This window comes from Loxodonta africana, chromosome 8 (genome assembly GCF_030014295.1).
Source record: "Loxodonta africana isolate mLoxAfr1 chromosome 8, mLoxAfr1.hap2, whole genome shotgun sequence".
Lineage (NCBI taxonomy): Eukaryota > Metazoa > Chordata > Mammalia > Proboscidea > Elephantidae > Loxodonta > Loxodonta africana.
In genome coordinates, this window is record NC_087349.1 from 96,035,043 (window position 1) to 96,049,665 (window position 14,623).

Consider the following 14,623-nt stretch of genomic DNA (forward strand, 5'->3'; position numbering starts at 1 on the left):
AAAAGATATGTAGATGCTGTGTCACAAAATTATTTCCACTTATAAGTCAATATTGGACAGTTTTGTCACAATAACCTTACGTGTCACTGAAATACATGGTGAATGAGTATGATTAAGCCACAGGTATATCAGTCTACTGAAGCCTTCTGTTCAGTTACAGAGTAATGAGGATTTAAAAAATAATAGTATTCCATAAAATATCCTCCATTTCTGATGAAACTGCTTGTCACGCCCTTCATCAAATGAATACCTTGATATTTTAATGGGTCCTCACTGAATGAATATCATAGCAGGCTACTGTCATCTGCTGCCCAGTTACCCAGGAACACGATTTCTAAAGAGTCAACGTTGGAATTCATATTTTCTCTCAAAATCTTACTAACACTCACAGCTACACCCTGCTTAATGAACCTCTCTGTAGAAACCTCTCTGTATTTTCTAATGTAAACCAACAGAATACAGGTCAGAGTGAAGTTAATTATTTTCCAACTAAAATAGGATGTGAAACAGCAAGCAAGGAAAGCTTCATTTCAAGCTGAACTGAGAGGGTTGCAATCTACCCAAGGGGTCTGGTGTGGATAGAAATCCATGCAGACAGTGGAGGCCCTGACTCCTCAGCTGCTTGACTTACTTCGTTACAATGAGATAATTACATTATCTTGTTTGACACTCCGGGAGCCTTTTGAAAGAAAAGAAATCTACCTTTGATAACAGATTTTAAAAATATCAAAAATAAATATGAGTAACTTCGGAGATCATTACACCAATATAATCTCTTTAAGGTACACGCAAATCAGTATAAAAGAAACAGATATTTATAATGAGCAGAAAAGAAAAAAGTCATTCATTTATCCAAAAAAAGTTTTCCAGTTATACTCTGTAAAATGTTATATACATTTCACAGATGCCACCACTAAAACACTTGTCATGAAACTCAATTGACTTTTCATGCTCTATAAAAATGCAATGTTGATTGTGGTGAATACTCACTTGGACCTTCTTATACACCATGACTCTTCCAGAATGTAATAATTGACTTTCAACTTGATCAACTGTTGCTTCACTTCTTCAGCTGCTTTTCGACTATACATTGAGTATACTATCTTCGTTCTGGCCCTTTAAAGAAAAACAGTTGAGCAGAAGAGTTTCAAGATTAAAAAGGGATACAATCAACTTTTTATACTGTAAACTTTGTGAATCAAAAGTAATTTTCAATGTTTGCATTTATTTCTATAATTAGACTTACAATAATGACTTAGAATTATTTCCCATTTTGGTTTCCCATGGAAACCCTAGTGGTGCAGCAGTTAAGAGCTCGGCTGCTAACCAAATTGTTCGCAGTTCGAATCCACCAGGCGCTCCCTGGAAACCCTATGGGGGAGTTCTACTCTGTCCTATAGGGTCACTATGGGTCGGCATCAACTCGACGGCAACGGGTTTGGTTTTGGTTTTTAGTTGGGTTTTAGTTTCTGGTTTGGTTTCCCATAATCTTTTCAGTACATTTACACTATACTTTGGCCTTCATTTTACTTCATCTCTAGATCAGACAGAGTTTATTTTTAAGGAGGGTACATGAATAGAATATTTCCTGAGCACTGGCAATTCTGAGAACATCTACTTGATGTTTTTATGCAAAGAAAAGTACACTTAACTTGATTTAAAAAACTCTTCCATCCACAAGACTTTAAACTTAATACATTGTAAACAGTGCTCCTTCTGACATTTTATTGATGAGGCTCACTTCAACAGCCTTTGGTGACTTTATAGGTACGTTTGTAGGCAGACCTTCTTTAGCCTATAATTCAAAGAGTTCTCCACGCTATGTCTATGTAAGGGTCACTTTTTAACATTTTTACCCTAAAATACACTGAGTTCCATCAATCTGTTTTCAAAAATGTATGTTTAATCTCAGAAATGTTTCTTCCACTTTATCTTTGATTATATCTTCTTTTCTAGCAATTCTCTCATGATACTTCTGTCCTTTCCTTAAAAAAAAAAATTTAGATAAACTTTTTAATTTCAGAATAATTTTAGACTTATAGAAAAACATTGCAGAGAGTTCTAGTATATCTGCACATAGTTTCCCCTACTGTCAACATCTTACGTGACTATGGGACATTTGTCACAACAAATTAACCAATATGCTTGGACATGATGCTTGGTAAAGCAGAGGGTCAGCAAAAAAGAGGAAGACCCTCAACGAGATGTACTGGCACAGTAGCTGCAACAATGGGCTCGAGTGTAACAACCACTGTGAGGATGGCGCAGGACCAGGCAGTGTTTTGTTCTGTTGTACACAGGGTCGCTATGAGTCAGAACTGACTCTACATCACCTGACAACAACAACATCATTAGCTAAACTTTACACCTCAAATTTTAAAGGACATTTCCTATTGTCCTTTTCATGTTCGAGAATCCCAACCAGGATACCACGTTACATTTAGTGGTCTTTTTAGGCACCTCTTGGCTGTGATAGTTTTTCAGCTTTCCTTATTTTTGATAACTTGACAGTTTTGAAGAGTACTGGTCAGGTACTGGGACCCTGGTGGTGCAGTGGTTAAGAGCTCAGCTACTAACTAAAAGGTCAGCAGTTCGAATCTACCAGCTGCTCCTTAGAAACCCTACAGGGCAGTTCCACTCTGTCCTATAGGGTCGCTGTGAGTTGGAATTGACTCGATGGCAATGGGTTATTTTTTTGGTTTTGGTTAGGCATTTTGTAGAATGTTTCTCAATTTGGATTCTTTTTAAAGTTTTTTTTTAGATAAAATTCAGATAACATAAAATTCACCATTTTAACCGTTTTTAAAGTGTGTAATTCAGTAGTTTTTAGTATATTCACAATGTTGTATAACTATAACCACTATCTAATTCCATGCCATTTATAAAAAACCCATTGCCATCAAAGTTGATTCTGACTCATAGCAACCCTATAGGACAGAAGAGAACTGCCCCACAGGGTTTCCAAGGAGTGGCTGGTGGATTCGAACTGCTGACCTTTTGGTTAGGACCCCAACGCTTAACCACTACGCCACCACAGCTCCATGCCATTTATGTTATTCCCCAAAAGAAACCCTGTACCCATTAAGCCAGTCACTCCCTATTCTCCCTCTCCCTCAACCACTGGCAACCCCTACTGCTTCCCATCTCTATGGATTTGCTTATTCTGGTCATTTCATATACATGGAATCATACAATATTAGCCTTCTTGTGACTGGCTTATTTCACTTAGCACAGTGTTTTCAAAATTTATTCATGTTTTAGCATATATAAGTACTTCATTCCTTTTTATGGCTAAATAATATTCCATTGTATGGATATACCACATTTTGTTTATCCCTTCTCAACTGGGATTTGTCTAATGTTTTTCTCATGATTAGACTGGGGTTATTGGCTTTGGGTAAGAAGACCAGAGGTAAACTGCCATTCTCACCACATCATTTCAAGGATATATGTCATCAACATGACTTACTGCTGTTGATGTTAACCCTGATAACCTAAGGTCGCATTTGTCAGGTTTCTCTGCTATGAAGTTACTCTTTATACCCCTTCTTCATGATGTACTTTTTTGAAAGATGTTGTTATATCCAGTTCACACTTAGGGGTGGGAGTTACGTTCTACCTCCATGAGAGCAAAGAATCGACATAAATTTTTTGGAATTCGGCATGGGAGATTTGTCTCTTCTCCCCCAATTATTTATTAATCCAATCATTTATTTACATCAGTATGGGCTCCTGGATGTTCATTTTACACTTTGGGTTATAGCCCAAGCTAAAAGCACTTTGTTCTCAAACAAAGAACACAGGTTCTTATCATAATCTATTGACAAGCAGTCACTGACAACTCTTGATCTTCTTTGAGGTTAAAGATTCAGAGTAATAAAAATGACAAGGTATTCTTTGATATCCAAATAATATTAGCACTTCCAATTCAGCCACTAGATAGCACCAAAGACCTGATCTCTCCTTTTATAACTACTACAAGACACGGACAAGATGGATGTGATGATGATAATTAGATTTATTTGGTATGCTTCATATTGTAACTTCGACTCTATTGTATAAGTTGTCCTCTTATTAAGCTCAAAATACAGAAAAATCTGCCAAATCGAAAAGAAAAATTCAGTCCACTCCAGGTTAATCATGTAAAGATACAGTGTTATTATATGGCTATATTTCAGTGACTGAATACCTTTCGAGGTGGGTCAATTATACTCCAAAAGAAGATTCCATTCTCCTCTATTGTTATATTGGTGGCTACTGTAATAAACTAACCAGAGCCATTCACTCTTATCCATCAAAAAGTGTTTTCTGTTCTCCTCTCATATACGGCTAAAGATCTCTGCTGTAAGGCACAGGCGAGAAAAATTGAGTCTTAAAAAAAAAAAAAAATCAGAAGGACTGTATCAAGTCCTCCTAACTACTGATAATGCTGGAAATGTTTCTAAAGCGCTATTTTTCTTATGGGCATATGAAGAAGTCCTTTTCTCTCTTCTTGAGCCACCCAGTCTTAGAACAGGCTTCCCTGTAGGTGGATGTCACCTCCATGAGTACACACTTACAAGACTACCAGGCAATTTAGGTGCATTTGTAAAAAACGACTCTCAATCAAGGATCAGAGAAACAAGAAAGTGGCCTGAGTGAAACTGATGAGAGAAATCCAATTGTGCTCTTCGCTTTGGAATATCGTTGGAAATGTTTCTAAAGAGCTATTTTTCTTATGGGCATATGAAGAAGTCCTTTTCTCTCTTCTTGAGCCACCCTCAGTCTAGCAAGTGATATGGGTAAAACCAGAATAAAACTTTCAATGAGATTGATTCTATTTCAACTGAATTCTCAGAATTCAAGGAAAATGGCCTATAGGAAAACCTTAATAAAAACTATAATTTAATTTTCAGAGGGACTTAAGGGTGATGATGATTCTAGCAATTAGAAGTCAGACATACATCTTTAAAAAAAAAACATCTTTACAACGAGTTAATTTCATTCTAACTGCCAAATATCTAAACAATCAAAGCTTTTCTGAAGGTAGCACTACTGAGAAATATATGGCAGTTCCATAGACATTATGACAAATATTTACTGGTCTTTCTACGAAAAAGAGGAGCAAAGGCTAGCCTTTACTTTTTGTAGCAAAATAGTTATTTCTGAAAGGTTTAAGAAGAATCTACCCACTTTCCTACCAGGGTATATTAGGTGAGAAAAGTCACATTTAGTGGCAAACCTCATTTAATTCTTTTTGACAACCGTCACTATTAAGGACTAAGCACTGTATCCCATGTGTGGAAATGATGTCTACAAAGTTCTCCAGGACAGTGGTCTGGCACCTGCTCTATGGTTTATAGATTCCCAGTCATACAGGTGGTCAACAATGCCACTTCGTGGTAGGCCAAGTACAGTGGCAAGCTTTGGAAACTGCAGAGAAAGTGAGATACTCTCATAGTTATAAGCATTGCAGGCAAAATCTTGGTATGGTTCTTGGTTCCTAATTTTGGAAGAAACAGATTGATAGGGGCAACATTTCTCTCAAGATATAACTGACTCCTCCCCGACAAAATTAAAAAAAAAATATCTGTCTATATATATGTGTGTATATGTATGTGTGGCTGTAGAGACTTTAGGGAGCCTAAGTCCAGCATAGTGGTTAAGTGCTACGGCTGCTAAACAAAGGGTCGGCAGTTCAAATCTACCAGGCGCTCCTTGGAAACTCTGTGGGGCAGTTCTACTCTGTCTTATAGGGTTGCTATGAGTCGGAATCGACAGCACTGGGTTTGGTTGTTTTGGTTTTTAAGTCCAGAGAAAAGTTTACTTCTAGACTAAGCTATAACCTTTTTTATTATAGAGGCATTAACAAGTAATAAACACCTAGGGAAACAGATACCTATTATTATTAACAGGTAACTAGGTATTAATTGCCCACCACCCATTGCCATCAAGTTGATTCTGACTCATAGTGACTCAGAGGCACCTAGGTAAATAAGAGGCCAAATAAAACAAAACTTCAAATTAATGATACTAAATCACAAGATTTATTTGGCCAAACCCACACCTTTGGGATAGAAAATGACCAACAGAAGAGACTATAAAAGAATAAACTATTCCAAATTGGAAAAGGCAAAGATGGTGGTTTGATTCTTTAATCTCATGTAGTAGGTTTTTAATAAGAACACCTGCCAATCCCCATACGCTTGCTCTAGGGGGTAGAATTCTAACTAATAAGGACCTAGATGTTTTGAAGCCTTGTTAACCTGTAGAAAACTAATAAAGTATGATTTCTTCCTGTCTGCTAGAGGAGATAACCTCAAAGTCTGGAGTTGTGTTGCCCTGTGGAGCCTTAAACAATGTCTAATTTAGCAGTCTTCTTCCTGCATTTCTCTCTCCTACTCTCTCAATGCCAGTTCATCAAGTCTTTTCTGATATACTCTCGTTATTCTGCTGGTCCCCTCACTGTCTATTGTATGAGAAACTTGTTTTTAACAACGTTAGAACTGTGTACTAACCTCAGCCCTGCATCTTCATAATGTGGGTGATTCACAACGGGCCGGAGAGCAGAGAGTTTAACACTAGCCATCGTGGGCATGGCTCCTGCAAACACCGCGTCTGAGAGACAAGAAGGAAGTTCTCAGGAAAACACTCAGGAGAGTTCAAGGAGTCTCCTTCCAGTTCCACTCAAGTACTTCACAGCAGAAAAAGCTGAGGCCCAGAGAGATTAATGACTCCAAGATTCACTGGCAGAACCAAAATGAAGCTAATGACATGATAAAGTGGTGGCCAGCAAACAGGCTTCAGTAAGATATTTTCCTTGGAAAGTAGAGCCTCATCATCACCATTAACAGCTACTTTTCTTTCTTTTCTAAAAAACATCTTAAAAATCTTTCCTGATTCTAGGAAAGAAATATCAAGTTAACTAGAAAAGTTTTGTAGCACCAAAAAATTCTGGAAGATGATCTAACATTCAATCGTTTGACAGATACTCTGATGACAACAAGGGCTTCCTCTTCTGTACATGAATAAGTTATTACAGTCCATGAGTTCATCTCAAGAAGGAATGTGAAGGACACAAAATTAAAAATTCATTAGGAAAAAAGCATAATGAAAATTATTTTTAAACATGGCATGTGCAAATTTGGATGAATTTTGAAAAGGCTAGAATTTATGGGAAACAACAGAATAAGTTACTAAGAAAATATATGTAGCATTTCCCCTGCAAACAATTAAGTAAGATTGCTATCTCACTTTTTATAAGCACCACTGCTTTGGAAGCTGAAAGGAGCCTGGATTTAGGATTTTGCGATGGTATATAAAATTGTGGGAAAAACACAAACTTTATTTAATAACATTTTTACCTGGTTTAGTACTGTATTTGATCCATTCTATAAGTTCCTCTTGAGGCAAATTGCTAAACTCTCCAACGATATTCCACTGGGTTTGTAGATTTGCTGAACCTTGTATTGACATTGCTGCTAATACAGCAAAAACAACAGCACCAGGATGTGCTTTGCAAAAGAGCCATCCAAATAACTGAAACCAATTTAAGAATGCATTGGAAACTGTTAGTACAAAGGAGCATGTACCTAACGAGCTGTCAAACCGTCTTCCCAGAGAAGAACACCATCTCTACTCTAGTCCCTGATAAGGAGATAATTACCCTAAGATAATTATCCAGAAACAGTGATCTTAGGGAACTAAAGAATTCTACCATCAGCCATATATAGGTGAGACATGATTTAAGAAGTTCTTTTCTCAACCTGTTCTCCCCATCCTAGACTCAGGTAAGGCCAGACCACCTGCATAATTTGAGGTACACAATGCGAAATGGAAATTCATGCCTCCTTGTTTATAAATTACCAAAGAGCTTTCAAGACGCAACAGTAGAGCATTAAACCAAGTGTGGGACCCTTCTGAGTGCAGGGCCCTGTGTGATTGAGAAGTCACATGCCCAGGAAGTCAGCCTGGGTAAGGTTCTCTATTGCCAGTCATGCTGATAACAGACACGGAGTTCAAGATGAGAATCTTCCAACCAGCCTCCTTTCCTGGCCCAGCCTGGGGAGTCAGGAACAGTGGCCCCATCCCAGGTCAGCCTTTGGAAAGTCATGGCTCTCTACACAATACCAACATTCTGATTGGGAACACCTTGAGGCTGGCCAACTTTTTCCATATTCAAATAGTCCATACTCAACAGGAATACTCTGTCCCTACTGTTCTTCCCTGTTTTTCTCTACATGTCTGTAGAGCTAGATTTCAGGCTCTTTAAAGACATACAGCCTTTAATTTTTTTATTTTTCTATCCACCACTTTACTCCCATCTATTTTCTAAATTTAAAAGGAGTACTGCTGTTGCACTGCGGCTCTTAGTTGGTGGGAAGGTGACACTATGAGCAAGGAGGCAGTTATCCAGGGTAAGCAAGCCGCAGATAACCAAAGACGACTTTAACTAAATTTAAAAAAGTAAAAGTCGGGGACATGCACACAAATGTACATTCAAATAAATGAAACATATTCTTTCAAAGAGCTTGATACCAAAAAAGAACATTTAATTTGAAAGGACCAATAACTTGAAATCAATTGTTAGAATTCTTTGTAACATGAGTGTCAAAACAAAACAAACAAATATTTCTACAATTAACCACTGCTTCCGGGTTCTGGGTTTCTGTTAGCACCTGCGGCCGTCGCTCACGAACTCCGCCTGCATAGATCTGGTGCTTGCTGTACGCCAAAGACTATCCGATTTGGCCCTTATCCTTTAGGAGAGATTAGTATAAAGCCATGAAGAATTTATTTATAATTGACCTACAGAGATCTAAAGAACTTTGGACAACTCAATATTATTTTAGGACCACTCAATACCAACAGCTGAAGTAAAATTATCATCACAGCCATAACTCTCAAGTGACTAACGTCTTACCTGTCTTGAACAGATCAAGGAAGCCATAACGCACATGTGTGGGGTCAAGAAGAGTTTTAGTCTCATAATTAAAATACCCAGGGCCGCATAGGCTAGCAGCTGCAGTGCATGATAAACCAGCTGAGAGAGGGAGAGAGAGAAAACGTGTTTTACGCCCATTTGTGAAGTTTAAGAAAATACTGTTAAACACAAACACAAAGAAAAGGGTACTTTTAGCCACAAAAATCAATACTACTTTAATGCCTGAAATTTCTACAATTTTTAAAAATCACTATTTTAGATGGCTAAAGTTATAAAGTCACTAAAGCAAACTTTTCTGCAATTCTGCCGAGGGCCAAGCCTGTGGTTAACAAAGCCCACATTTCTGAGTCTACCACGGTGCCACCATCAGATCAAATCAGGAAGGTGGTAAAAAGAAACGACTGCTGTTTCAAGATCCTGGATCGCCACCTTGGAACTGCCATTAAAACCTAGGTTGATTACGATGAGTTGGGAGCAACACCCAGTCACATCTCCAAAGCCTCAGGGTAAAGTGAGCCAGAGGAGAGGGATTTCAAGTCATGTAAGACACTCCTCATATACAAATACATGAGGCTTCAGAAACAAACTGCTGTTACTGTAGGGATTACCAAAGCAGAGCAAATGCGTTTCCTACTTAATAATTGTTTTAACAAATCAATGGTCAGTAACGCTACACACAGCATTCTCAAAAAAATACTAAAAACATTTTGAAGATGATCAGAAACAATTGCCAGTAAACTTAGAAGCCGTAACTAGAAAGCAAAGTCCAAACATACTAACGTTAAAATCAGTAAAATTTCAGTATATTAAGTCTTTACCTCTCCATGATCAAACTGGTGCTTTCTGAAACGGGAAAAAACAAAACAAGTACTACTCAATCATTTTGAAGAACTTAGTTCATTTACATGCATTTTTATCTTAGGAGTATGAGTTTGACAACTTCTATGATTTTCCCTCAGGACACACATATGTAAATCAAAATAACTAAAAGGAACAAGCCCAAATTGGTGTCACAGTCATTTAAGACAGTTTTTTTTTTTTTTATTTTTAAAAAGACAATGTTGTTATATCCCAAATATTCGCCTATGTGGATATTTATGAGGCCAACAGAAGACACAGTGCCTATCAGATACATCACTTGTGATATCCTGGCAAAGCACGGACTGAAGAGGAATTCTGAGAGCCTTCACGGTGCCATGTCCCTGCGTCCCACTCCCCACATCCCCTCGGGTCTCCCATAACTATACTGCAATAAACAATTCAGGGCTGGGGAAGTAGCCAACATATAAGAATTTTCATCACCTCTGCAATATACAAATAGTCACAACATCCCACGTTTAGTTTTGCCTGGCATCTTTACTTTGTAGAGAAAAGACTCATGTTTACAGGTCTACATAACCTCCCATATCTCACTCCTGTCCCCTACAGGCAAGTACCATCACAGCAATGAGGGAAATTTTGAAAATGAGAATCCGATCGTGTCACTGCCTTACTATTTTACCACTCCAGTGGGCTCCCTTCGCAGTAAGAATAAACTCTAAACTCCTCACCACGGCACACACGGTCTTCCTTAGCTGGTCCCCACTTCCCACCCTCGGAACTCATCTCCTACCAAGCTCCCTCTTCTTGACCGCTAGACCAATTCTGTTCCTTACAACATCAGAGAGGCCTCTGACTATCTTGCCTTCAGTCCTCCTTCTCTCTACTCCATCTCCCTCTTTTATTTTCTCAAAGAAAAGAAAGCTCTCACTTACTGGTTTACTTGATTAGCATCTGTCTCTCCCTACTAAAACGAACCCTTTAGAAGTAACGGATACAAATCCATCCATGCATCCATTCAGAGCACCTAAAACCCTGGGAATACATCAATAAACAATGTGGGAAAAGCCTTTGCCCTCACAAAGCTCACATCTAAGTCAAAAGCAACAAACACAAAGCAAATAAACAAGCACATACTACATGACATGGTGATAAAAAGCTGTGTAGAAAAATGAAGCTGGTAAAAGTGTGGGTGACAGGAAGGCATATATTAATCAGTGTGGTCCCCGATCAAGTAATATTTGCACAAGACGTGAAGGAGCTGAGAGATTCCTCAGGGAAGAGTATTTTAGGCAGAGGGAACAGAAAACACAAAAGTTGGGCTAACCTCAAGGACAGGGTGATCAGAGAGAAGAGAGGGGAGGGGACACCAGAGATGACAAGGGACCAGAGGGTGCAGGGCCCTGGAGGTCATGATAAGGACTTTGATTTCACTCTGATTTGAAAAACTATCTGGACAGAGGAGTGACATAATCTGACTTCTGTTCTCAATGGATCACTTCACTGTTGTGTAGAGGACAGCATGGGGAGGACAGCTACCAGCAGGGAGCTTTGTTAGGAGGCTCCTGCAATAATCCAGGAGAGATGGTGTGATAAGGACAAGGATGGAGGGGGTGAGTGGCAGACAAAATATGTGGATGGATTGGCTGTAGGATGTGAGAAAAACAGCAGTCAAGAATGACGCCGAGGTTTCCGAGCTGAGCAAACAGGAAAAGGGAGTGGCTATGAGAGACTCGGAGGATACTGGAGAAGCGTGTTGGCACAGGGTGTGCATGAGAGGCTCGATTTTGTAAAATTGGAGATTCTCATCAGACATCCAAGTAGAGATGACAAATAAGCAGATAAGTATGTAAACCTGAAGATCAAATGAGAGATCTGGACTAGAGATACAAAACGTGTGAGTTGATAACACATCTTCTCTGTCTTAAATCCATTGCCATGGAATAGCAATCCTACAGAACAGAGTAGAACTGCCCCACAGGATTTCCCAGGCTGTAATGTTTATAGATCTGTGGAAAGAGAGGATGGAAAATCTCAATATCATCAGTCAGAACAAGGCCAGGGGCCCACTGTGGAACAGACCATCAATTGTTTACATGCAAGTTCAAGCTGAAACTGAAGAAAATCAGAGCAAGTCCACGAAAGCCAAAATATGACCTTGAGTATATCCCACCTGAATTTAGAGACCATCTCAAGAATAGATTTGACGCATTGAACACTGGTGACCGGAGACCAGACGAGTTGTGGAATGACATCAAGGACATCATCCATGAAGCAAGCAAGAGGTCACTGCAAAGACAGGAAAGAAAGAAAAGACCAAGGTGGATGTCGGAGGAGACTGTGAAACTTGCTCTCGAACACTGAGCAGCTAAAGCAAAAGGAAGAATTGATGAAGTAAAAGAACTGAACAGAAGATTTCAAAAGGCGGCTCAAGAAGACAAAGTAAAGTATTATAATGACATGTGTGAAGAGCTGGAAATGGAAAACCAAAAGGGAAGAACATGCTCGGTGTTTCTCAAGCTGAAAGAACTGAAGAAAAAATTCAAGCCTCGAGTTGCAAAAGTGAAGGATTCTATGGGGAAAATATTAAACGACACAGGAAGCATCAAAAGAAGATGGAAGGAATTCAGAGTCATTATACCAAAAAGAATTAGTCGATGTTCAACCATTTCAAGAGGCAGCATATGATCAGGAACCGACGGTACTGAAAAGTCCAAGCTGCTCTGAAGGCACTGGCAAAAAACAAGGCTCCAGGAAATGATGGAATATCAATTGAGATGTTTCAACAAACAGATGCAGCGCTGGAGGTGCTCATCCGCCTATGCCAAGAAATGGAAGACAGCTTCTTGGCCAGGCCAACTGACTGGAAGAGATCCACATTTACGCTTATTCTCAAGAAAGGTGATCCAGCCGAATGTGGAAATTACAGAACAATATCATTAATATCACACACAAGCAAAATTTTGCTGAAGATCATTCAAAAACGGCTGCAGCAGTATATCGCAACAGGGAACTGCCAGAAATTCAGGCCGGTTTCAGAAGAGGACATGGAACCAGGGATATCACTGCTGATGTCAAATGGATCCTGGCTGAAAGCAGGGAATTCCAGAAGGATGTTTACCTGTTTTACTGAAGATGCAAAGGCATTCAACTGTGTGGATCATAACAAATTACGGATAACGTTGCGAAGAACGGGAATTCCAAAACACTTAATCGTGCTCATGAGGAACCTTTACATAAATCAAGAGGCAGTTGTTTGGGCAGAACAAGGAAACACTGATTGGTTTAAAGTCAGGAAAGGTGTGCGTCAGGGTTGTATTCTTTCACCATACCTATTCAATCTGTATGCTGAGCAAATAATCCAAGAAGCTGAATTATATGAAGAAGAATGGGGCATCAGGATTGGAGGAAGACTCATCAACAACCTGCATTATGCAGATGACACAACCTTGCTTGCTGAAAGTGAAGAGGACTTGAAGGACTTGCTAATGAAGACCAAAGACCACAGCCTTCAATATGGATTGCACCTCGACATAAAGAAAACAAAAATCCTCACAAATGGACCAGTGAGCAACATCATGATAAATGGAGAAAAGATTGAAGATGTCAAGGATTTCATTTTACTTGGATCCACAATGAACAGCCATGGAAGCAGCAGTCAAGAAATCAAAAGATGCATTGCATTGTGTAAATCTGCCACAAAGGACCTCTTTAAAGTGTTGAAGAGCAAAAACGTCACCTTGAAGACTAAGGTGCACCTGAGCCAAGCCATCGTATTTTCAACCGCATCATATGCATGTGAAAGCTGGACAATGAATAATGAAGACCGAAGAAGAACTGATGCCTTTGAATTGTTGTGCTGGTGAAGAATATTGAATATAACATGGACTGCCAGAAGAACGAATAAATCTGTCTTGAAAGAAGTACAACCAGAATGCTCCTTAGAAGCAAGGATGGCAAGACTGTGTCTTACATACTTTGGACATGTTGCCAGGAGAGATCAGTCTCCGGAGAAGGATATCATGCTTGGCAAAGTACAGGGTCAGCGGAAAAGAGGTAGACCCTCAATGAGGTGGACTGACACAGTGGCTGCAACAATGGGCTCAAGCATAACAACAATTGTGAGGATGGCGCAGGACCCGGCAGTGTTTCGTTCTGTTGTGCATAGAGTCGCTATGAGTTGGAACCAACTCGACGGCACCTAACAACAACAATCTTTATAGAAGCAGACTGCCACGTCTTTCCTGGTAGGTTTGAACTGCCAGCCTTTTGGTTAGAGCTGACCACTTTACCACTGCACCACTAGGACTCCTTTTCTCTATAAAAAATAAGCACTGATATATTCCCAAGGCCTAGAACAATGCTTAGCACATAGAACTCAATTAATTTATTCACTCAATCATTTAGAATGAATGAAAGATTCAACAAATCCCTAACTCAGGAGTGCACATCTGAGTGGAAAATTTAGCTTCAAAAATACAACAACAAACTCAGAAAAATTATGGAGCAAATAAAACAGGTGAAATGAATCCCTCTTTATTCTTCTTTCAGGCCAAAATAAAAATTATCAGAGTTACCATTTATTAAACACCTACAACGCTAATATGCTCAGTAATTCTATTAACTCTAATCTCAAAACCATTTATTATCCCAATTTATAGCCTAAAAAAGTGTCACACAGCTACTAAGTGGCAAAGTCCTGAAAAAAGGGGATACTGGTTCTTTCGTCGTGATAATTTTTTCAACGTGTCACCCATTTCTCCTTTTCTTTTTATACTGACCTATGACTTTGGTGTTTACATGAAATACATCAATGTGTCACTCCCTTTCAAAAATAAAAATTCTGATCCTATCTGAATTGAATCCCAAGAACCCACTGGT

At 39.1% G+C, this 14,623-nt stretch overlaps 1 protein-coding gene across 3 annotated transcripts in view; it reads right to left on the reverse strand.

The window, feature by feature from the left end:
- DPY19L1 (dpy-19 like C-mannosyltransferase 1) overlaps window positions 1-14,623 on the reverse strand; it is a 118,133-nt gene that overhangs the window by 6,596 nt on the left and 96,914 nt on the right. For 2 of the 3 annotated variants that reach the window (XM_010587174.3, XM_064290134.1), the window contains exons 17-21: window positions 9,742-9,766; window positions 8,903-9,022; window positions 7,344-7,518; window positions 6,498-6,597; window positions 991-1,116 (exon numbers count right to left, since the gene is read on the reverse strand). In XM_010587174.3, the coding sequence (XP_010585476.1) occupies window positions 991-1,116; window positions 6,498-6,597; window positions 7,344-7,518; window positions 8,903-9,022; window positions 9,742-9,766 (546 nt within the window). Of the gene's footprint in view, window positions 1-990; window positions 1,117-6,497; window positions 6,598-7,343; window positions 7,519-8,902; window positions 9,023-9,741; window positions 9,767-14,623 lie in introns of those variants that run through there. The other variant, XM_064290135.1, reaches the window with a different exon arrangement.